The following is a 25979-nucleotide window of genomic DNA, read 5'->3' as shown; positions in this document are numbered from 1 at the left end:
GCAAAGGTGGCATAATGGAGTTGAGGTACATATCAGTCAGGATATAAATGAATGACAGAGCAAGCTTGAGGGGCTGAATGGCCTACTCCTGTTTCTAAGAGGGATGAAAACTTGGGTAAAGGACATTGATGTTCATTGGGCCCCACTGTAAATGGGAATGCAAGAACTCACTGCATATTGGGCAAAGGAGAGTTAGTGAAAACTCCTGAAGCTTACACAGGGCACACTGAATAGGCCTAAACTCACTGCGTCCTGAAAAGGTTGAAGTGGAGTGTTGCTGACACCTGCTGTTGTTTTCTGCAGGGGTTGTGAAGGTGGTGTTAATCCTGTACAACAACCTGGGCCAGTTTCTATCGACGGAGAATGCAACCGTGAGGATGGGCATGGACGCCAGTAGTCAGAGCACCTCCATCGTTGTCAACTCTCAGATCATCGCCGCTTCCATCAACAAGGAGTCGAGCCGGGTCTTCCTCACCGAGCCGGTGATATTCACCCTGCAGCACCTCGATGTAGGTATCACTGAGGCCTAGAGGCTTCAGACTGACACTCGCCCTGTGTCACAGTCACACATCCACTCCATCAGCGTGTCGTGATCCCGCGGGATTAATTCAGCCTCGCCGCAATCACGGAGCATGGAATTCCAGAAGGTCACAACCAGAGGTTAGCGCGGGCAATTTTCCACTGATGCTCTGTGCTCCATGCCCTGTTTTCCGATCTGTTGCTCCTGGAGCGCGAGGGCTCACACTGGGAGCAGAGGTTCGCAACCTGGGATGTTCCCTGTTGGAAAACTTGTCTTTCTGACCATTAAACTATCCCAGGTACAAGTGATCATAGCACAGGCTACCCGACCTGTCAACCCAGCAGTGAAGGCGATGTTAACAGCAGCCTGTGTGTTCAGACGTTAGTTTAACACTAGTGGGTGGACCCAGTTAACTAATACTGCGCATTTTAAATAACACTATTGTGTATTTCACAAGCACGCAAAGCCATTTCAGTATGGAAAGAACTTGCATTTGTATAACACCTTTCACATCTGCAGGATGCCTCAAAGCACTGAACAGCCAATTAAATACTTGCGCTGCTTTTTTAGGAAAATGCAGCTGCCAATTCGTGCATAGCAAGATCCCACAGTCAAACGACCAGGTGATCTATTTATGGCCTCATTGGTTGGGGGAGGAATATTGACCAGCAGAACTCTGCTGCTCCTCTTTGAAATGGGATTTTTTATGCCACCTGAGAGGGCAGACGGGACCTCAGTTTAATGCCTCTTCCAAAAGGCGGCAGCCCCGGCAGTGCAGCACTGAAGCATCAGGCTTCATTTTGTGTTGAAGTCTCTGGAGTGGGACTTGAACCCACAACCTTCTGACTCAGAGGCATAAGTGCTCCCGTTGGCGTCAAACACATTGCACTAATGCTGCATGAGTGCAGACATCCACAGACATGCAGGTCTCATCCAGTCCGGTGCACCACCAAAGGAAATTTGCCAGTGGAACTGGCTCACTATAAACTCTGCTTAAATCAAATATGGACCAGACTTCAGCACTGACGGTTGATTATTTGTATGGACTTCAGAGTCTGTTTAGCTATTTTATTCCCACGAATTGGCAGTATAAAGTGAGAGGGCATTGTTGCCCCAATATGTATAGATATCGTGCATCACTGCAGTTTGTGTAAGTGACAGCGCTCTCGTCTCTGCACGCAATCTCAGCTGACAGTTCAGTGCAGTACTGCAGGACAGCTGCACTGCTGGAGGTGCTGTTTTTCAGTTGGGGATTCAGTTGTCAGGTGAACATAAACAGTCCCTTGGCACGATTTGAAGAGCAAGTGGAACTGTCCGGGTATGTACCGCCGCTGCCACCATGTAATGAGAAGCTTTTTATGTTGTCTGATGCAACATAAATGAGATGCGTGGAGTTCAGTTGATTGAAGATCTCAAACAGGTTTATTAACAGCTAACTATCATATACAGCACGGAGCTAACTATTGACAGAAGCTACCTCTTGGTGTTACAGTTACAGAGTGAGCCTGGCAGGTGGTCACATGACTGTATCCTGGTACTTAACTCATTATCATACTGAGATTTTACATAGAAACATAAAAAATAGGAGCAGGAGTAGGCCATTCGGCCCTTCAAGACTGCTCCACCATTCATTCTGATCATGGCTGATCATCCAACTCAGTAACCTGTTTCCGCTTTCTCCCCATATCCTCTGATTCCTTTTGCCCCTAGAGCTATATCTAACTCCTTCCTGAAAACATACAATGTTTTGGCCTCAACTGCTTCCTGTGGTAGCGAAGTCCACAGGCTCACCACTCTCTGGGTGAAGAAATTTCTCCTCGTCTCAGTCCTGAAAGGTTTACCCTGTATTCTTAGACTATGACACCTGGTTCTGGACTCCCCCACCATTGGGAACATCCTTCCTGCATCTACCCTGTCAAGTCCTGTTAGAATTTTATAGGTTTCTATGAGATCCCCCCTCACTCTTCTGAACTCCAGCAAATATAATCTTAACTGACTCAATCTCTCCTCATTAGTCAGTCCGGCCGTCCCAGGAATCAGTCTGGTAAACCTTCGCTGCACTCCCTCTATAGCAAGAACATCCTTCGTCAGATAAGGAGACTAAAACTGCACACAATATTCCAGGTTTGGCCTCACCAAGGCCCTGTATAATTGCAGCAAGACATCCCTGCTCCTGTACTCGAATCCTCTCGCTGTGAAGGCCAACATACCATTTGCCTTTTTTACCGCCTGTTGCACCTGCATGCTTACCTTCAGCGACTGGTGTACGTGAACACAAAGGTCCCGTTGCATATTCCCCTCTCTCAATATATAGCCATTCAGATAATAATCTGCCTTCCTGTTTTCGCTACCAAAATGGGTAACCGCACATTTATCCACATTATGCTGCATCTGCCATGCATTTGCCCACTCACTTAACTTGTCCAAATCACCCTGAAGCCTCTCTGCATCCTCCTCACAACTCACCCTCCCACCCAGTTTTGTGTCATCTGCAAATTTGGAGATATTACAATTAGTTCCCTCATCTAAATCATTAATATATATTGTGAATAGCTGGGGTCCAAGCACCGATCCCTGCGGTACCCCACTAGTCACTGCCTGCCATTCGGAAAAAGACCCATTTATTCCCACTCTTTGTTTCCTGTCTACCAACCAATTTTCTATCCATTGCAATACACTACCCCCAATCCCATGCGCTTTAATTTTACACGCTAATCTTTTATGTGGGACTTTGTCGAAAGCTTTCTGAAAGTCCGAACAAATCACACCCACTGGCTCCCCCTCATCAACTCTACTAGTTACATTCTCGAAGAATTCTAATAGATTTATTAAGCATGATTTCCCTTTCATAAATCCATGTTGACTCTGTCCGATTCTGCCACTTTTCTCCAAGTGCTCTAAAATCTTTTATAATGGACTCTAGAATTTTCCCCACTACCGACGTCAGGCTGACTGGTCTATAATTCCCTGTTTTCTCTCTACCTCCCTTTTTAAATAGTGGGGTTACATTAGCTACCCTTCAATCTGTAGGAACTGTTCCAGAATCTATAGAATATTGGAAGATGACCACCAATGCATCCACTATTTCTAGGGCCACTTCCTAAAGTACTCTGGGATGTAGATTGTCAGGCCCTGGGGATTTATCAGCCTTCGATCCCATCAATTTCCCCAACACCATTTCTCTACGAATACTTATTTCCTTCAGTTCCTCCATCTCACTAAACACTGTGTTCCCCAACATTTCTGGTATGATATTTGTGTCCTCCTTTGTAAAGACAGAACCAAAGTATGCATTTAGTTGGTCAGCCATTTCTTTGTTCCCCCATAATAAATTCCCCTGTTTCTGACAGTAAGGGACCTGTATTTGTCTTCACCAATCTTTTTCTCTTTACATACCTTAGAAACTTTTACAGTCAGTTTTTATGTTCCCCGCAAGCTTACTCTCGTACTCTATTTTCCCCTTCTTAATCAATCCCTTGGTCCTCCTTTGCTGAATTCTAAACTGCTCCCAATCCTCAGGTCTGTTGTTTTTTCTGGTGAATTTGTATGCCTCTTCCTTGGGTCTAATGCTATCTCTAACTTCCCTTGTAAGCCATCGTAAAGGTGCATTACTCTTAAAGGCAATCACACAGCAGGTATCCTCACCAAAACTTGTTCCTCAACCAACGTCACCAAAGCAAATTCACTGCTCACTCACCTCATCACTGTTTCATGGGATCCTGCTGTGCTCACAGTAGTAACCATGCATGCCTAGATAACAGTGACTATTCCTAAAACTTCATTGGCTGTGAAGGACTTTAGCCTGTCCTAAGGACATGAAACACCTTATATAAATGCAAGTTCTTTCATTTCTGCATGTCATTCCATTGTCCAATCTATTTATCAGACTCTGCCTGCATCAGTCTTTTGATACAAGCTCGGAATTGATGCATGAAGGTGAGGGTGATATTTAGGTGGAAGAAATCATTTCAGTGTTACATAGGACGATCTAGGATACTTTCTCCAGTAGACGCTCCTACAGCCTTTCATATGCTCCTTATGTTGAAATCATTGTTTCCTACTCTAACTCTTTCCCAGGGCCTCAGTACAAAGGAAGTCCTTGCCTGCACAGGCTTTCATTTTTCCTACAATCTCCAGGCTTTTAAAACCCTAAATTGGCTCAGTTAGTAGCACTGTCCTCTCTGAGGCAGAAGGTTATGGGTTCAAGCCGCACCCTATCACATGGTTGAATAATCTTGACTAACACATCAGTGCAATACTTGGGGAACCTGCGTTGTCGGGGGGCTGAAGATGGTATTAAACTGAGGCCCCATCCGCCTGTTCAGGTGGGTGGAAAAGATCCCATGGTCCTAGTTGGAGAGTACTTGCAGTGTCCTGGCCAATATTCATCCCTTGCCCATTGGCTAAAACAAATTAACTGGTCATTCAACTCACCACTGTTGGGATTTTCCTGTGTGCACAACGAGCACATCTTCCATGAGTGCTCACATTGGGAGTGAATGGGAAGGATGTTTGAGCTTATGAAATTCTAAAGGATGTCCTGAATGGGAAGCGGTCAAAGCCTACAGAATTCTATAGGATGAAAGGGAAGGGGTTTGTCCCACACTGTGGTTATGTGCATTTCTTTATAATCCCCAGGATTTTAAATGATATATTTCTCTTTCAGTCAAAAAACCATTTCAATGCAAACTGCTCCTTCTGGAATTACTCAGAACGATCCATGATGGGATTTTGGTCAACGCAAGGCTGTCGACTGATAGAAAGCAACAGAACTCACACCGCCTGTGCCTGCAGTCATCTCACCAATTTTGCCGTGCTCATGGCTCACAAGGAGATTTTGGTGAGTGGCTCTGTGACATTTGAACGGTTCACACTTGCTTTCTGGTTCTTGGGATACAGGCGACTCTGGCGAGGCTGCATATATTGTCCATTCCTGACTGCCCTGGGGGCATTGAAAGCCCCCATGGTGTGTCGGCCAAGACAGGTAGGGTTAGCAGTTTCCCTTCCTTGAAGGACATGAGTGAACCAATTGGGTTTTTGCGGCAGTCCGGCTGCTTTCACGGTTATTTTTTCTGGTGCCGCCTCACAAATCACCAGATTTATTGTAAGCCATTTGTCATGGTGGGATTTGAACTCATGATCTCTGCTAATCCAGTACTGTAACTCATAGACTGCCCTACCTGACAGCACCTGTATAGGGCATAATCCAGCGAGCTTCAAATGGCTGCCAGTTAAACAAAAAAAGAATTTATATAGCACCTTTTAGAACCTCCAAAAATGCTTTACGGTCAGCGTTGTGCAGTCACTGTTGTTACATAGGAAAAATGGCAGCTTATTTGGAAACAGCAAGATCCCACAAACAGCAATGTGACCATGACCAGATAATCTGTTTTTACTGGTGTTGGTTGAGGGATGAATATTTACCAGGACACTGGGAGGAACTCCCCTAACCTGTTAAATAGTGCTCTGGGATACTTTGCATCCACCTGAGAGGCGGGGCCTCAGTTTAATGTCTCATCTGAAAACGGCACCTCTGACAGTGCAGCAGTCCCTCGGTGCCATGTAGGGGTGCCAGTTTGATTTTGCGCTCAAGTCTCTGGAGTGGGACTTGAACTCACAACCTCCTGTCACAAAGCGGCACAGTGGCGCAGTGGTTAGCACCGCAGCCTCACAGCTCCAGCGACCCGGGTTCAATTCTGGGTACTGCCTGTGTGGAGTTTGCAAGTTCTCCCTGTGTCTGCGTGGGTTTCCTCCGGGTGCTCCGGTTTCCTCCCACAGCCAAAAGACTTGCAGGTTGATAGGTAAATTGGCCATTATAAATTGCCCCTAGTATAGGTAAGTGGTAGGGGAATATAGGGACAGGTGAGGATATGGTAGGAATATGGGATTAGTGTAGGATTAGTATAAATGGGTGGTTAATGGTCAGCACAGACTCGGTGGGCCGAAGGGCCTGGTTCAGTGCTGTATCTTTAAATCTAAATAAATCTAAAATCTAAAGAAGTGAATGGTGAGCCATGGCTGACACTTGAAGTAAAAGAGCAGTGACTCTACCTTAGTTGCACATCTCTTTGGAACTAGGTATGTGAATCATGTCATCAGATCAAAGTTGAATAAGGCTTTAGTTACAGGATAGTGCTTCTCAGTCTTTCTGGACAAGACCAAGTTAGGAATCCCAATATAACATGACTGTAGTAAACTGTATGGACATTCCTTAAATGCCCTTGTGCAGGGGTGGCCAGATTCGACTAAAACAACCTTTAACAAGCATCTCGACATTTGCATGTACAAAGACGTGACTTAAAGTTCGCCAGAGGCTCTGCAGGTAAGATAGTGTGTGTGACTGAGCCCTCGAGAGCAGGAAGATCCCATATATCGATTGGGATAATTTTAGAGTAAAGGGAAAGGAAGGGGAGGAATTTCTGGATTGTGTTCAGGGGAACGTCTTTGATCAGTAGGTTCTCAGCCCAGCTAGAAAGGAGGCATTGCTGGATCTAGTGCTGGGAAATGAGGAGGGCCAAGTGGACCAAGTGTCTGTGGGGGAGCACTTGGGTAAGAGTGATCATCATATCATAAGGTTTAGACTCGTAATGCAGAAAAGCAAGGAAAATATAGGTAGAATGGCTAGATTTGGAAGAGGGTGAATTTCAATGCAATGAAAAGGGATCTAGCCAGGATAAAATGGAACCAAAGACTGACAGGAAGAACTGTAACAGATCAATGGGTTATCTTTAAGGAAGAGATGCTTCAGGTGCAGGCTAGGTACATTCCAACAACAGCGAAAGTTAGGGGAACCAATAACAGGGCTCCTTGGATGATGAGGGAGATAGAAACTATGATGAAAAGAAAGAGGGTGTATGATGCATGTCAGGTGAATTCTTCAAGTGAGAAACAGGCCATATACAATAAATTTAGAGGGGAGGTGAAGGAACCTAAAACTGGCAATGAGAGAACATGAGAATAGAATGGCTGTCAACATAAAAGGGAACCCAAAAATCTTCTACCAGCATGTAAATAGTAAGTGGGTAGTAAGAGGAATGGGGCCTATTAGCGACAAGGTGGGTAATATATGCTTAGAGGTACAGGGCAAGGCTAGAATACTTAGTAAACACCGATACAAAGTGCTTATTAAGGAAGGGGAATCTGACAAAATATAGGTAGAAGTGGTGAGAGTAGAGGCAATAGGTAAGGTAAAATTTGAGAGTGAGGAGGTACTGGAAGGACTGATTCTGCTTAGGGTAGATAGGCCACCTGGTCCGGATGGCTTGCAGCCAGATTGCTAAAGGAACAGGGGTCGGCAGCATGTCCGTACACAGACACCAGTGTCCATTGTAAAAGAATTTGGGGCCCGTGACTGGTAATTTCAGAGACGCGAAATTTCCCATTGGCTTTGAAAAAAATCGCAACCCAGTTTCACAGCTGACAGGTGCTGGGAGTGGGAACAGCAGTTTCTCAACTTCAGACAGATTCCGTTTTCCGACGGGTTCTGATTTTTTTTTTTAAAGCCCGCCATGAAACCCTGAATCTGTCTGAAGTTCAGAAACTGAGAGAGGGGAAGGGGGGCAGAGGGTGAGAGAGAGAGCGAGAGAGGACAGAGAAGTGGGGGGAGAGAGAGAGGCAGGGAGAGAGGGGAGGAGAGAAAGCGAGGGGAGAGAGAGGAGGAGAGAAAAGGGAAGAGAGGAGAGAGAAGGGAGGAGAGAGAGAGGGGGGAGCAAAAGAGAGAGGGAGGGAGAGGAGCAAAGAGATGGGAGAGAGAGAGTGAGAGGGGGACAGGGATGGACATAGAGGGAGGAGAAAGAGGGGGGAGAGATGGGCACAGAGAGGGAATAGGGATTGACATAGAGAAGGAGAGAGAGCGCAAGAGCAGAGTGAAAGAGATCAAGATCATTCCTGACAGATGGACATCTATCCGGGTTCTCAGCATCGCTACATCAAGTGTGTGGGAAGACATTGACTACTTATATAAGCAAAAACAATGCCAGGTATATCACTAGGTAGAGAGAAATGCATTTTAAATCGGACTGTGTTTTGATGGCATGAGGTTAGCTATACATCTTATCTACAGATTCATTGCCCCCATGTCTGTGGCTGTCAATAATTTTGTCAAATGTCCATGGTGCGACATGTTGGTGCCTGTCCCTGTAAAGGAAGTGAGGTAGAGATAGCGGAAAGGCTTGCCATAATCTTCCAGTCTTCCTTCGATACAGGGAAGGTGCCAGAGGATTTCAAGTTAAGTAAGGCTGGCCGGCATGGATTTGTAAAAGGCAGATCATGCTTGACTAATCTAATTGAATTTTTTTGATGAAGTAACAGGGAAGGTTGATGAAGAGATTACAGTGGATGTTGTCTATATGGATTTTAAGAAAGTGTTTGATAAAGTACCACATAAAAGTCTGGTTAACAACATTGAGGCTCAGGGAACAGGAGGGTCAGTGGCCAATTGGATTTAAAAAAAAATTGGCTCAGGACACAAAATGGGAAATGGTTGTTTTTCAGACTAGAGGATGGTAGACAGTGATGTTCCCCAAGGGTCAGTGCTCGGACCATTGCTTTTTTTGCTGTATGTAAATGACTTGGATCTTGGAGTACAGAGTAGAATTTCAAAATTTGCTGATGGTACCAAACGTGGAGGAGTGGCAAACAGCGAGGATGATACCAACCACCTGCAATAGGACATAGTTAGGCTAGCAGAATGGGCAGAGAGGTGGCAAGTGGAATTTAATACAGACAAATGCCAGGTGATGCATTTTGGCAGAAGGGATAGGGTGAGGCAATATAGACTTAATGGTACAGTTGTAAAGAGTGTGCAGGAATAGAGAGACCTAGGGGTGCATGTGCATCAATCTTTGAAGGTGGTAGAATATATTGAGAGAGTGGTTAACAAAGTATATGGGATCTTGGGCTTCATAAATAGAGGCATTGAGTACAAAAGTAGGGAAGTTATGCTGAACCTTTATAAAGCTCTGGTTAGGCCCCAACTGGAGTTTGCGTCCAATTCCGGTCACCACACTTTAGGAAGGATGTGAGGATCCTTGAGAGGGTGTAGAGGAGATTTACCAGAATGGTTTCAGGGATGGGGGATTTTAGTTACAAGGTTAGGTTGGAAAAGCTGGGGTTGTTCTCCTTGAAGCAAAGGAGATGGAAGGGAGATTTGATAGAGGTGTACAAGATTTTGACAGGCTTTGTTAAGTAAGGCACAGAAAAGCTTCCCATTAACTGATGATACAAGCACTAGGGGACACAGATTGAAGGTTTTGGCTAAGAGATGCAGAGGGAATGTGAGGAAGAATTTTTTTACACAATGAGTGGTGATGACCTGGAACTCGCTGCCCACGAGTGTGGTGGAAGCAGAGACAGTCAATGATTTCAAATGGAAATTGGATGGGCACTTGAAGGAAATAAACTTGCAGAGCTATAGGGATCGAGCAGGCAAGTGGGACTGGCTGCATTGCTCCGCAGGGAGCCAGCATGAACTCGATCGGCCGAATGGCCTTGTTCTGTTCTGTAAATCTTTACTCAGATAGTGGATCTTTCCCCAGAAAACTGGTTACTCTATTGATAGGCAATGGCCCCTCTAATTTGGCTTTGTTGTGCCTGGCCTATTTATTGCACCCATGCAGCTTAGAGAGGACATTGTTCATAAGGTGAGTTGAGGGAGATATTCCCAATCCGTGCCCTTTCTCAGAACTGAAAAATAAAAGACATTCTGACAATTGGATCTGGGGAAGTGAAGGGAAATATGGAAAACAAGCACAGAGAGGAAGTATCAGGGGAGTGATGGCTGAATGATGCAACAAATCATCTCAGTCAAGTGGAAAGCAACGCTGATTAATCACACTGAAGAAAAAGACTGGTTGGTCTTTTGGGCATGGCCTTTTGTCAGAACATTGTGCAGGCGATAGGGTTTTCATCCTCCTGGTAAACCTGCATCATCCTCTCGAATAATCGGTTTCACCTTCCCTATTCCATCCTCCCTGTTTTGCCCTCTCTGTTGACCTAATTCTCCCTCTTTTGACCAAGTTCACCCTCCCTCTTCTGCCCTCGCTATTGACCTGCTTCACCCTCCCTGTTCCACCCTTTGTTGCCCAGTTCTTTCTCTTTTCAGACCTCTCGTATATGGCCAAGATCTTCTATTTTGATTCCCTAATCTGACCGTCCCCATTTTCCATCCCTCCCCTTTTCCCCAGGCCCCTCTCCCTGCCTCAGCAATTCTCACGTCCTTTGTTTCTTCAATGCCTTTATTTTCCTCGATCTTCTTTCTACTTGACCAAGATAATATGTTGTATCATCCAATGAGGCATGACTTAGTGGGTAGCACCCTTGCCTCTGAGTCAAAATTTTGTGTGTTCGAGTCTAGAGACTTGAGGACAAAATCTGGGCAATGCAGTACTGAGGGAGTGCTGCACTGTCGGAGGTGCCGTCTTTCAGATCAGACTTCAAGCCAAGGTCTGGTCTGCCCCCTCAGGTGGATGTAAAAGATCCCATGGAATTATTTTGAAGAAGAGCAGGGGAGTTCTCCCTCGTGTTCTGACCAATATTTATCCCTCAACCAACATGACTAAAACGGATTATCTGGTCATTATCACATCGCTGTCCGTGGGATCTTGCTCTGTGGAATTTGGCTGCCGTGTTTCCTACACTACAACAGTGACGACTTCAAAAGTACTTCATTGGCTGTAAAACACTTGAGGACATCCTGTGGAAGTGAAAGACGCTATAGAAATGCAAGTTCTTTTCTTTCCTTCTGTATTGTTCCTCTGACACTTCATGTTTATTTGTTTTTAATATTTCCCCTCCACTCCCGGATTTTCTGATTCTGTTAAAATCCCCGTCTGTCCCTTATTTTTCCGTTCTGTTGAAGGGTTTGTGCCTGCTGCATTTCAGTGGCGCCTTCCTCCACTGATTCCCTTTTACCTGCTGTGACTCTTCCTGTTTCTGTCCCAGTATTTGCTGTCTTTCTGCTTCTTGTGTTCTACTGTAATTGAGCAACGAAAAGTAAGCAGTGATTTCTCCCACCTGCGGCAGGCTCTCAGAAGCTAAATGCTTGGCAGATTGCGCGCACTGTGGCCTATAGCAGCTGACAGTCACACGTTAGCCAGCGCAGGTCCGCGTGTTTGCAACTTGAGCTCTTGTAGCAATTAGTAACCCTACTAACAGGAGGAGAAGGGGTGAGCGATTGCCTCACGTTACGCAGACTCCCTTGGTAGGGTCCCTTTCGGAATTAGTGATGGTTCAACGTCAGTGTGGGAGAGAGGAAAGGGCAGGAGTTGACCCAAATCAAAAGGCTCAGAGCTTCCTGAATCCTGCAGAATAGCGATAATTCAGTATTACCTCCGACTGGTTCTCAATCAAAGTGACCGGAGGTGACCCAGGAACATGCTGCGACACAGGATATCATTTGCAATCCGATGGCCGTGAAAACCCAAGGTCGAGTTTGAAACTAAACTTTCCATTTATTTCGGCACGTACCTGCTACTTTTCCAAATCTCACCTGTTTCTCTGTCTGCTGTCCTCTTGTGCCAGTGCAGTAGAATATGGGAATTTGAATAAATTTGTTCCTGGGAGGTGGCTTACATTTACAATGTTGCATTTATTGCCCAATCTGAGGGAATTAAGAGTTAACCACATACTAGAGTCACATGTAGGCTAAACAGACCTTCTTCCCTAAAGGACATTAATGAGGTAGTTGTTTTTGTTTACATCAGTCTGCCAGATTTCATGGACATTTAGCTATAAATTGCCAGAGTTATTGAATGTAATTTCACACTTAAACATGGTGGAATTTGATCTCAGGGCCTCTGGGGTGCTAGCCCAGTACTAGAATCTCTAGTTTATCCTAGCCATTGCAGATTAATTGTGACCCGTTAACCTGTAGCCAAGCTCTGCCCATCAGAAATGCTGGGCCCATTATTCCCGGAGTGGGGCCGGTCTCTCTCGGTCCCGGAGTGCGGCCGGTCTCTCTCGGTCCCGGAGTGGGGCCGGTCTCTCTCGGTCCCGGAGTGGGGCCGGTCTCTCTCGGTCCCGGAGTGCGGCCGGTCTCTCTCGGTCCCGGAGTGGGGCCGATCTCTCTCGGTCCTGGAATAAGGCCGGTCTCTCTCGGTCCCGGAGTGCGGCCGGTCTCTCATGGTCCCGGAGTGCGGCCGGTCTCTCTCGGTCCCGGAGCGCGGCCGGTCTCTCTCGGTCCCGGAGCGCGGCCGGTCTCTCTCGGTCCCGGAGCGCGGCCGGTCTCTCTCGGTCCCGGAGCGCGGCCGGTCTCTCTCGGTCCCGGAGCGCGGCCGGTCTCTCTCGGTCCCGGAGCGCGGCCGGTCGCTCTTTGACACCTGGTGTTGTTTTGGTCCCCTGTCATCACCGGTAGTTGGACTGCTTTTGTCTTGTCACATGGAATTGGTCAGGTCTCTCTCTAGTACATACTCACCATGGGCTGCTCTAGAATGATGATGGTTTAAATTGCCAGGGTCCACAGGGCATTAGCCTTTCAAAGAATTGTGCTAAGAGCACAGATTCCCAGTTATTATTTACCAACCCAGACTTTTCTAACCTAACTTGCAGTCACCGGCAGCTTTAGTTGAGTGCAAGAGCATGTTCCATGCCCACTGACTGGTTGTGTCTGGTATGGATTGTAGTGGGTGGGGACAGAAATTAAAATAACTTCCACGGGATTCAGAAGTGGACCGTTCAACGTCTTCGCCTCTGTGCTCACTTTGACCAGGTGTCCTCCCCCTGATCAGCAGACCTATTCACCTGCCTCCAGCATTCCCCCTCTACCTGGACCCCTCCCTCTTACCCACTCTTGATCTTTTCATTGAAAACTGTCGGCGAGACATCGGCCGTCTCAATTTCTCTGCCCCCCCCCTCACTCACACTAACCTGTCTCCCCTCTGAACTTGCCGCACTCCGTTCTCTCAGGGCTAACCCCGACATTGTCATCAAACCTGCAGATAAGGGTGGGGCTGTTGTTGTATGGGGTACCGACCTCTACCTTGCAGAGGCTCAGCACCAAATCTCAGACATTTCTTCCTACCTCCCCCTGCACCATGACCCCACCACCGAACATCAAGTTACTGTCCACAGGACTGTCATTGATCTCATCTCCTCTGGAGATCTTCCCTCTACAGCTTCCAACCCCATAGTCCCGCAACCCGGACAGCCCGCTTCTACCTCCTTCCCAAAATCCACAACAAGGACTGTCCCGGCAGACCCATTGTTTCAGCCTGTTCCTGCCCCACTGAACTTATTTCTTCCTATCTTGACTCTATCTTTTCTCTGCTGGTCCAGTCTCTTCCCACCTACATCCGTGACTCTTCTGACGCCCTAAATCATTTTGACAATTTCCAGTTTCCTGGCCCTAACCGCCTCCTCTTCACTATGGATGTCCAATCTCTCTACACCTCCATCCTCCACCAGGACTGTTTGAGGGCTCTCCGCTTTTTCCTTAAACAGAGGCCCAACCAGTCCCCATCCACCACCACCCTCCTCCGCCTGGCTGAACTTGTTCTCACATTGAATAACTTCGCCTTCAACTCCACTCACTTCCTCCAAGTAAAAGGTGTTGCTATGGGTACCTGCATGGGTCCTAGTTATGCCTGTCTTTTTGTGGGATATATCGAACATTCCTTGTTCAGGCCCCCTCCCCCAACTCTTTTTCCGGTACATTGATGACTGTATCGGTGCCGTTTCCTGCTCCCGCCTGGAACTAGAAAACTTTATCAACTTTGCTTCTGATTTCCACCCTTCTCTCACCTTCACATGGTCCATCACCAACACGTCCCTTCCCTTCCTCAGCTTCTCTGTTTCCATCTCTGGGGATAGGCTGTCTATGAATATTTATTATAAGCCCACCGACTCCCACAGCTACCTTGACTACACTTCTTCACACCTTGCCTCCTGTAAGGACTCCATTCCATTCTCCCCGTTTCTCCGTCTCCGACACATCTGCTCTGACGATGCAACATTCCACAACAGTACTTCCAATATGTCTTCCTTTTTCCTCAACCGAGGATTCCCCCCACTGTGGTTGACAGGGCTCTCAACCGTGTCCGTCCAATTTCCCACTCCTCTACCCTCACCCCTTCCCCTCCCTCCCCCTCCCAGAACCGCAACAGGCTTCCCCCTGTCCTCACTTTCCACCCCACCAGCGTCCAGATCCAAAGGATCATCCTCCGCCGCTTCTGCCACATCCAGCATGATGCCACTACCAAACGCATCTTCCCCTCCCTTCCCCAGTCAGCATTCCAAAGGGATTGTTCCCTCCGCGACACCCTTATCCACTCCTCCATTACCCCCAACACCTCGTCTCCTTCCCATGGCACCTTCCCCTGCAATCGCAGGAAGTGTAATACCTGCCCATTTACCTCCTCTCTCCTCACTATCCAAGGCCACAAACACTCCTTTCAGGTGACGCAGCGATTTACTTGTACTCCTTTCAATGTAGTATACTGTATTCGCTGCTCACAATGCGGTCTCCTCTACACTGGGGAGACCAAATGCAGATTGGGTGACCACTTTGCGGAACACCTCCACTCAGTCCGTCAGCCTGACCCCGAGCTTCCGGTTGCTGGCCATTTCAACACTCCCCACTGCTCTCATGCTCACATCTCTGTCCTGGGTTGCTGCAGTGTTCCAGTGAACATCAATGCAAGCTTGAGGAACAGCACCTCATTTACCGATTAGGCACACTACAGCCTGCCAGACTGAACGTTGAGTTTAATAATTTCAGAGCATGACGTGTCCCCCTTTGTATGCTTAGTTATTTTTTCTTTATCTCTTTCTCCTTTTTTATTTGATTATTTTATTTTCGGTTTTTCAGTTTGTGTAGTTTGTTTCCACTGTGCTTACCCACTGTCTTGGTTTTTTTAACGTGTTTTTTTGATGTTTGTGCTTGGAGTGCTCTGTTCTTAACAGTCATTCACACCCTCTCTGTATTAACACTTTGTCTTTCAGCACACCATTAACATACCATTTGCCTTTGTTCCATGACCTTCTGGTCAGTTATTCTCTGTGACCCTGTCCTATCAACATCTTCACCTTTGTTATCTCTTGCCCCACCCCCACTTTACTAGCTTAAAACCTGTTACAGTTCTAATATTTGTCAGTTCTGATGACGAATCAGCTACTAGAATTTTAGACTTGGGTAAGGCTGGCTTTACCAGGATGAGACAGAGACTGTCCATGGTAAACTGGGTAGATCTGTTAATGGGTCAGACAACTGAAGAACAGTGGAGAATATTTAAAGAAACATTTAACGAAATACAGAGTGAGTATATACCCCTGAGAGGAAAAAGCTCCACTTCACAGAAAAAACAGCCATGGACAACTAAAGAGATTAGGGATAGCATAAAACAAAACGAAAGGGCTTACCAAAATGCAAAACGCAGCACAGATCCCCGGCCAAATGGGATCGATACAAAGACCAGCAATGGGTCACAAAGCAGCTTATTAGAGCTACTAAAAGAGATTATGAAAGGAAACTTGCAAGGGACTTCAAAATCAATAAGAAGAAATGTTATAGTTACATAAGGGAAAGTGGGTAGGCCCAGTAAAAGCTGAAAATGGAGATATTGTCATTGATAATGGGGAAATGGCAGACATGTTGAACAACTATTTTGCCTCAGTATTTACAGTTGAAAAGGAGGATAACTTGCTAGAAGTCCCGAAAAAATTAATAGCCAATAGGGGACATAATACAATTAACATAAGTAAATCATCAGTAACAAGGAAATTAATGGAACTAAAGAGTGAGAAATCCCCAGGACCTGACGGTTTGCATCCGAGGGTGTTAAAGGAAGTAGGTGAGCACATTGTAGATGCCCTAACTATAGTCTTTCAGAGTTCCCTAGATTCAGGAGTGGTCCCTCTGGATTGGAAAGTTGCACATGTCACTCCATTTTCTAAGAAGGGTGAAAGGGGGAACCAAGGAAATTACAGACCAGTTAGCCTGATATTTGTGATGGGCAAGTTGCTGGAGTCTATAATCAAGGATAAGGTGACTGAACACCAAGAAAAATTTCAGTTAATTAGGGACAGCCAGCATGGATTCATGACGGGAAGGTCATGCCTGACAAATCTCATTGAATTTTTTGAAGAGGTGACTAAGGTAGTGGACAGGGGAATGTCTATGGATGTTATTCATATGGACTTCCAGAAGGCATTTGATAAAGTCCCACATAAGAGACTGTTAACTAAGATAGAAGCCCATGGAGTTGAGGGCAATTCTTGACATGGTTAGAAAGTTGGTTGAGTGGTAGGCGACAGAGAGTGGGGATAATGGGCAAGTACTCCAATTGGCAGGATGTGACTAGTGGTGTCCCACAGGGATCTGTGTTGGGGCCTCAATTATTCACATTATTCATTAATGATTTGGATGATGGCATAGTAAGTCATATATCCAAATTTGCTGATGATACAAAGTTAGGCGGCATTGTAGACAGTCTAGATGATAGCATAACATTGCAAAGAGATATTGACAGACTAGGTGAGTGGGCAAAACTGTGGCAGATGGATTTCAATGCGGGCAAGTGTGAGATTATCCATTTTGGACCAAAAAAGGATAGAGCAGGGTACTTTCTAAATGGGAAGAGGTTAAGTACAGTGGATGTCCAAAGAGACTTGGGGGTTCAGGTGCATAGATCTTTAAAATGCCACGAGCAAGTGCAGAAAATAATCAAAAAGGCGAATGGAATGCTCGCCTTTATATCTAGAGGATTGCAGTATAAAGACACAGAGGTTATGCTGCAGCTGTACAAAACCCTGGTTAGACCCCACTTGGAGTACTGTGAGCAGTTCTGGGCACCACACCTTAGGAAGGATATATTGGACTTGGAGGGAGTGCAACGTAGGTTTACAAGAATGATACCTGGACTACAGGGGTTAAGTTACGAGGAGAGATTACACAAATTTGACCTGTTTTCGCTAGAATTTAGAAGGTTAAGGGGTGATGTGATTGAAGTCTTCAAGATATTAACAGGAAAAGACAGGCTAGATAAAGATAAACTATTTCCACTGGTTGGAGATTCTAAAACTAGGGGGCATAGTCTAAAAATTAGGACCAGACCGTTCAGGAGAGATGTTAGGAAGCACTTCTTCATGCAAAGGGTGGTGGAGGTTTGGAACTCTCTCCCACAAACAGCAGTTGAAGCTAGAACAGTTGTTAATTTTAAATGTGAGATAGATTTTTGTTAAGCAAAGATATTAAGGGATATGGGCCAAAGGCAGGTATATGGAGTTAGGCTGCAGATCAGCCACGATCTCATTGAATGTCGGGACAGGCTCGAGGGGCTGAATGGCCTACTCATGTTCCTATGTTCCTACGAAACGTTAACTCTGCTTCTCTCTGCACAGATGCTGCCAGACCCGCTGAGTATTTCCAGCATTTCTTGTTTTTATTTCAGATTTCCAGCATCTGCAGTATTTTGCTTTTATGTTCATTTTCTATGGTCTTTTCTGTTCTTTCACAACAACTTTAAACAGGAATGCTGGAAGGGGCCCTATTAGTCCTGTTGGTAAGTGTGCCAGCCAGGGCGGTACTGAGCCAAAGTGACCAGACAGCTTCAGCTTGCTCCCTCTGTCTCAGCTAGCATAACGATCCCAGTCAGGCAGTAGGCTGCTCCACTTGGCCCTCAGGAAAAGCAGATCTTTAGTTTGGATCAGATACTTGCGAATCGTTACCTGTCACCCAATGTTGGCACGCTCTTCTAGTTTACTGAAGGGCAGGTTCGAGGAGCAACAAAGAGTTATTTTGGGGGTTTGGGCAGAGAGCAGAAAACGATGGAGAAAAAACCAGGAGCGTTTTGTCCTATTTCAGAACCGCTCTCTGTTTCCCGCTTTGTAAGCCTCACTGTTACTCGTGTCTTACTTTGCTGCTGAGATGATTTATTTCACCAAGTTTCCCCTTTCCTGTCAGTATGAAGACCGCATGCACAGGTTGCTGCTGTCCGTTATCACCTGGGTGGGCATCGTCATCTCGCTGGTCTGCCTCACCATCTGTATCTCCACGTTTTGCTTCCTTCGAGGGATACAGACGGACCGCAACACCATCCACAAGAACCTCTGCATCAACCTCTTCATCGCTGAGCTCATCTTTCTAATCGGCATCAATAAAACCCAATACCAGGTGGGTACAGACAATCCCCAAGTATAAGGAAAGGGTCAGTGGCTGAAGAAAAATGCCAGCAGCAGCTGGAGCATTAAGGGTCAGTAACAGGGGTAGGGGAGGGTTAAGGGTCTTGAGTGAGGTTGGGTTTGGGTATGGGTCAAGGGAAGGGTGAGGGAATATCTCTAATTCAGACACCACCTTTGAGTCACTGAATGTATGTGTTACCCGCTTAGAATCCCTTCCACTGATGGAAATTCAGCAATAGTCACATCCTGAGTGAGTGGCGCTAGTGAAATCTTTCCAGTGCCTTTGACGCCCTAGTTTTTCACATCCCTGAATCGTCAGTACCAATCCAATGGGGTCTAAGTTAGTTACAATCAAGCCATGAGGTCTAGGGTCATTCCGTTGAGTCTCGAGTAGTCACTGCCAACCAATGTGGTGTAGAGTACCTATGGGGTGTAGATGAACATGCAGACATACAAGTTAGGAGTAGGCCATTCGACAAGATCATGGCTTATCTGATTGTGGCCTCAACTCTACTTTCCTGCCTACCTGCTACAAACTTTTGACTTCCTTGTCTATGAAGAATCTATCTAACTCAGCTTTAAAAGTATTCAATGACCCAGCCTCCGCTGCTCTCTGGGGGAGAGAATTCCACAGACTAATAACCCTCAGAGAGAAAAAAAATTCTCTTCATCTCTATTTTAAACTGTGTGGCCTAGTTCTAGTCTCTCCCACAAGGAGAAACATACTTCCAGCATCCGCCCTGTCAAGTCCCCTCAGGAGCTTATAAGTTTCGATAAGATCACCTCTCATTCTTCTAAACTCCAATGGATACAGCCCCAACCTGTCCAACCTTTCCTCATAAGATAACCCCTTCATCCCAGGAATCAGTCGGCATGTTGTAGGATCAAAGCTAGCCTCGTACTTTGACAGTGGTCTCCCTGCATGGATCCAAACATAAAGGAATGACAGCGCTCAACAGAAAAGGCTGTGATACAAAGTTTGACAGGTACAGGGAGTGACACCAGAGTACTTGGCTCAGCAGTGACCGTGATCTCTGATGTGTCTTGGCAAATCGCATCTGTTGGTAAAGCTCAGCAAAAGCCCTGGAATCTGTTGTTTCACACGCCGTAGCTTACTGTCATATAACGCCAGCAAAGCAATGACTTCTTTGCTCTGATATGATTTTAAATAGGGTAACTCAATATTAAAAATAACATCAGCCATCTGTGCCTCTGCCACCTTTGACGGAAGCTTCCTTTGTTCTGTGGAAGTATCAGTCTGGGGGGTGGCCAATTCGTGAGGCTGCCGACAAGTAGACTCTGTCACTGTTAGATTGATCAAGATACTCGGTGCTGCGTGTTCATTTGACCGATCAAACTAACCCTGACCGGTTACTCACGACGGGCGTCTATCCCAAACATGCTTTTGTTGTTGTTTACTATTCATGTCCCAGGGATCTTCCAGCACTTTGTGGGAATTCCTCGTGGTGATAACGCTTTCAAAATGTAGCTCTCGATCTTTGCTTCAGCAGAATTGGGATGTTTCTCCGGTGGAGTTGAACATCCAAACATCAGGAGTTGAGCCCCTGGTGTGGTCAGTCTTACAGAGTATTTAAATATTGGAGGCAGGTTTATAGTCTGTGTGGGAGGTGGACTTATTGGAAATGGGCTCTTGGTCTTATTTAAATATTGAAGACAGAGTTTAAATATCAGTGGCAGGCTTCCCAAACTCTGCACTGCTTGTAAAGGGCCGGAGAATTTTAATTATTTTTCAAGGCCAAAGATTTGGTCGCTCCCTCACCAGGACTGTCTGGGCTAGGCTCCAAATCCTGCACGTTCCAAAGCAGAGGTGGGAATGCTGATCACTCAGCCAGGAGCTTGTTACAGTTAATCAAGAAGGCGACCAGGAATTGCCACCATTTTAAACAGCAAACATCCCCACTAAAATAATGGACAGACAAAAAAATGCACGAACCCTTTGTCCACAGTTATCACCAAAGGTAATTCCTAGGTTTAAATGGCCAATGGGCGGTGGGGAAAACTGGAAGTACATTATCCAGGTTTGGCATGCAACCAAACCAGGATTAGCACAGTGTAAATATCAGGAGGTACAGTTTCTGCTTAAGGCCAAAACGGCCAAGGGCCTGGTCCCAATCTCAGCCTCGGGCCCGGACCCAATCCCAGCCTCGGGCCCGGACCCAATCCCAGCCTCGGGCCCGGTCCCAATCCCAGCCTCGGGCCCAGTCCCAATCCCAGCCTCGGGCCCGGTCCCAATCCCAGCTTCGGGCCCGGTCCCAATCCCAGCCTCGGGCCCGGTCCCAATCCCAGCCTCGGGCCCGGTCCCAATCCCAGCCTCGGGCCCGGTCCCAATCCCAGCCTCGGGCCTGGTCCCAATCCCAGCCTCGGGTCCAGTCCGAATCCCAGCTTCGGGCCCGATCCCAATCCCAACCTCGGACCCGATCCCAATCCCAACCTCGGGCCCGATCCCAATCCCAGCCTCGGGTCCAGACCCAATCACAGCCTCGGGCCTGGTCCCAATCCCAGCCTCGGGCCCGGACCCAATCCCAGCCTCGGGCCCGGACCCAATCCCAGCCTCGGGTCCAGTCCGAATCCCAGCCTCGGGTCCAGACCCAATCACAGCCTTGGGCACAATCCCAGTCACAGTTTCGGGCCCAACCTTTGTCCCAATTCCGGGCCCAGTCCCACCGTTGGGCCCAGTTCCGATCCCAGCCTCGGGCCCAGTCCCAATCCCTGCGCTGATCTCAGGCTCAGGGCTCAGGCCCAACCCAGCCTCGGGTCCAATCCCTGTCACAGCCTTGTGCCCAGACATAGTCCGAGACGTTAAATTCCAGAAAGCTTGTTATGGAAGGATAATGCTGGAGCTTATATTTACTCAATTTCACATTTATTGTGCACAGTAAAAGGATTACAAACATGTAGCTCCTCACTCAAAATCTCCCCCAGTCCCAGCGAGGGTCTGCTTTTCAATGCTCAACTAAAACCCCAGTTAACACCCTTCACCTGCATATAATCAAACCATTGACACACAGTTAACAGATTCCCTTCTTTCTTTTACCACCAAACTTAGATTAACATTCTCAAACAACATTTCAAAATGAATTCCATATTATGCACAAAGTATTAACATGCTCAAAGAATATTTCAATATAAATTCCATATTGGTTACAAAGTTTTTTTTTACATTGTGAGACTCCCCTCATCCAGCACCTCTAACAATTTCTTTGCATTCGCATTTCTTTTTATGAAACAATCTGATAGCTGATGACTTGCATCTACCCACTTAAGTTGGCGATTTCCTTTCTCTCCAGTATTTGTTTCAATCCAGCAAGGTCAATATGTCATCTTTTCTCACTCACACTTTTTGTCGAGTGTACATTGTCCCACAAAGAATGATTATCCATATAACATTCAATGGGTATCCTATCTTCAATATGTCCCTTGTTCAGAATTTCACCCAAAATATTTGACAAATAAAACCCCATATCCACTGCCTCCACAAGACCCAGTGTTTCCGCAGCTAAAGTGCTTCTAACGACCCGTTTTATTTTCTTAGCCTCCCAAGCTGAAGGACAACATTTCCCATTTTCACCCATCAGAAATATTATGAATCCAGCTGCACTCGAATACCCATCAGCAAGATTAGCATGTGAAGCATCACTAAAAATTATTAGCTTCACGTTCTTTGGGTCACCTAAGGATGGGAACTTCAGTGCACATTTCTCCAGATTTAGTTTTTATCCACGTTTTATTTGCCCTTAAAATATTCTCAACTTTTGGATGTTTCATCATCGTGCTTAACTCCAGCACATAAAAACTATCATCAGGCCAAGTCTGAGAGCCCAACCAGTTTAATTGACCCACCAGGTTTTACAATTGCTCAATCTCTGCTTTAGATCGATCATCACCTTTCTGTGATGACCGAACACAATTAACCGGGATGGGAGTAACACTGTCTAAATAGGATTGTTGATTCAAACTTATTCCAGACTTAGTCCGCTTAATATCTAAACCAATATATTTAAAAGCCCTGCAAGCCTGACTCCCAATCTTAAATTCTCCCCTAATCTTATTAATAACATATTTCTCAAAATCCGCAGTACCACCCTGTAAAAAATCAACATGCATCATGGAGATGCCTGAAAGTTTTCTTTTATGATACCAATAAAACATTGCAAGATCTGCTTTTAGTTAAACACAATCAATTTTCAACAAAAAAGATCTCACCGGGAAATATCACACCCTGGAAGCATCATTACGGCCATAGACGCATTTGTTCAGTTTCCATAATTTTCCTTCTGCATCTGCTGCCTATTTAGGTAGTTTCAGATACACTTCTCTCCGAAAAGTACCACCTTGCAGAAATGCGGCTTTTATGTCAATGGATGTGCACTCCGATGAATATGTGGCCAAAAGATAAAAAAAGATTTTCCAGATTACTTTTCCAGCTGTGGGAGTCTACTCTAACATCGGTAAGCACCCAGTCACTCTTCAAAACCCCTCGCAACTAGCCTCGCTTTAGCCTTGTGAGTTCCATGGGGAAGGACCTTTTTAGTACAAATCCTTCTATGTGACAAGGCTGGCTGTCCCCTATCTGGAACCTCAGAATAAACTCCAAACTCTCTCCAACTCTAATTCCTTATATTTTGCTTCTCTCATTAATTTATCCTCCAGTTTATTGGCAGCCACTAAAGCTTCACGGTCATGAGGACTACTGCTTCTAGTTCTATTCCGAGAATGCCCTCTCGCCTTCATTTCATTATGGACTCTGTTCATACTACAGCCTCAATTAGCACTTTGATGTCTTTCGGAATGACTGCTAGAAGATCTCCCTCACACTTTATCGGAGGCTCTTTCTCCAGTACTTGATCACTTCCTTACGCAAGAGTCACTTCCTGACCCACTATTAGAACTTGCACTTTCTTACCCTCCACTCTTTCACCCCATTCTGCCAGTCCATGGCTCTGGCTTCTTGGCCATCATCTTGTACATTTAACCAATATTTAAACTTTCCTGTAGATCCTCCTGCACGTCCCACAATTGTTGTATCCCTCTATTTATTAGACCCCTCTGGAATATATGTCACCCGAGTACCTACTCGGGGCAATTGGCCTTTGGGTGTGACAGCTCTTTCCTGAGCATCATGATCGGTTAAATTACTACCCAACTCTTGATCTATCTGTGCCTCATCACAAAACACATGAGTATTCAAGGTACAAGGTGCCTCTTTTCCCTGTATCAGCTGCTCAGATTCTGAGATTTTGTAATCAACCCCAATTAATTGTGAAGAATGAACCTCAACAGTTTAATTTCCATGCTTGATAACTACTGTCTTACTATCATGACCGATTACCTTACCAGGGCCCTTCCATTCCCTGTGGCCCTCTTTTTTATAATAGACTAAATTTCCTGAAGTAAATTCCACCTCAGATGGTCTTCTACGATGCCTCAGAGCTCTGTGAATTTTCTCAGAGACTTCAGCCTTGACAAAAGCCCGTCTCCCTGCGTGTAAAGCATTCAGATGTGTCGAAAAAATGGAACTAATTGTAGTACCTTCTAGAGCAGGAGGACTGTCACACAGGACAGAAGGCAATTTAGGATTCTGCCCATAGACCAATTGATAGGAACTATATCCTCTAACCATCTGAAGTGAATTCTTCGCATGAACCGGCCATGCCAGGGCAGTCGTCAACTTGCAGTTTGGCTGGTCAGCCAAGATTTAACGTAACATTTCATCAACCACTGCATGATTCCTTTCACAAAGCCCATTACTGAAAGGACTTTCAGCTGCAGTATTCATAACCATAATGTTCATGTTTTCACACATATCCCTGAACTCGTCATTGGCAAATTCCCCTCTATTATCAGTCAGAATCTTAACTGGTGACCCAAGCCCAGTCTCTATCCATTTCTCCATAATTTTGTCTATAATCACCCTTTTGTCCTTACTATTTATTCTTGTAGAAAGACTAAATCTACTTGCTACGTCTATTATATGTAGAATGAAAATATTCTTGTCTTTGTCCCATACTTTTAAATCCATGGCAACTACCTCGTTAAAGTCATGTGCCAATGGAAGGCTGGCAATAGGACGTGACAGTGTCCTCTGATGCTTTTTACAAATCTCCCACTTTTCACTCATCTCTTCTATGATCCTTGTATACTCTCCATCAATCACATCTGCATCTTTTAGTAGGGTTTTTAATCTCTGACAAGAAGGATGAGCAAATTGTCTGTGTAACTTTAACACAATTTGCCTTTTATCTCTGTGATTCATAACACCTGATGCCAGCAACACTTCTCGAACACTCTGACTAGAAATATCAGGTTTTGTTAAGGGGATACAATAATGCCCTGACTGGGTAAACTGCAAATTCACTGGCTTCCCAAAAACAATTGCCTTATCATGCTCCATATCAAGTTTCATCTGTGCCTTTTTCATTGAAGGTTTACCCAACAGTAAAGGTATCTCACTGGAGACTACATCAGTACTGATAAAGTGACTTACCCCAGCTATTTTACATGGAATTACTACTCTCTTCAGTAACTTCAATGTGTTGTCATCAGCAAACCTAAAGCTGGTAGAACTTTTATACTCCTTAACCTTGCATTGATCCTCACTACTGAATGAATCCAGATAACACTGTAACCAATCAGTTCCACATTCTGTCGACGTACAAGCACTATCCAGTACAGTACAGTTGAATGAATCCGCAACCAACACATTCATCACAGGACTAAAACATTGTGTGACTAGTACAATTCATTCAGATCCATCAGTATCTTCCTCTTCTGCCTCAGAATTCTCTGCGTTGTGCGTTATTTCGAAGACTCTGCCCCTCCGCTTAGGGCAGTGCATTGCATAATGATACTTTGAGTCATATCTGAAGCACCTATTAACTGTTCCTTGGGCATTCCTGGGATTCATTTGCCTTTGATTGCTGTTCCAATTCTGTCTTCCACTGTAATAGTCAGACCTGCTAAAGGTGCTTTCATCCTCATTCCTCCTGTCTTTAATTCTTCCATTGTACTTAGGCCTGCTTCCAGTATCTGGATTATTTCTAAATCTTGTAAACATTGAGTCCTCCATTCTTCGTGTCACCGCAGAGTGCCCCGCTTGTTCTACCAGGACTGTAGGAAATGACTGTTTCCCCAGGAATTTTTGGTCCAACAAGGAGTCTTTGTCCAAGGACCGAACCCCAGTTAGAACCAGGAGCATGTCCATATGCGACACCCTCGCACAATCTAACAATTTAAAAGCTAGCACTGAACCAGGGATCTCCAAATTGAATTTCATCAATCTTTTATACAGTCTGTTAATGTCCATGATATATTCCTCCATTGAATA

General features: G+C 45.7%; 1 protein-coding gene across 1 annotated transcript in view; it reads left to right on the top strand.

The window, feature by feature from the left end:
* Positions 1-25979, top strand: part of LOC137355542 (adhesion G protein-coupled receptor L1-like) — a 392986-nt gene that overhangs the window by 293949 nt on the left and 73058 nt on the right. The window contains exons 11-13 of the mRNA XM_068020788.1: positions 304-509; positions 5187-5360; positions 18417-18626. Coding sequence (XP_067876889.1) covers positions 304-509; positions 5187-5360; positions 18417-18626 — 590 coding nt within the window. The remainder of the gene's footprint in view (positions 1-303; positions 510-5186; positions 5361-18416; positions 18627-25979) is intronic.

The sequence above is a fragment of the Heterodontus francisci genome, chromosome 43 (assembly GCF_036365525.1).
Source record: "Heterodontus francisci isolate sHetFra1 chromosome 43, sHetFra1.hap1, whole genome shotgun sequence".
NCBI lineage: Eukaryota > Metazoa > Chordata > Chondrichthyes > Heterodontiformes > Heterodontidae > Heterodontus > Heterodontus francisci.
This window is presented reverse-complemented; position numbering and strand designations above follow the sequence as displayed.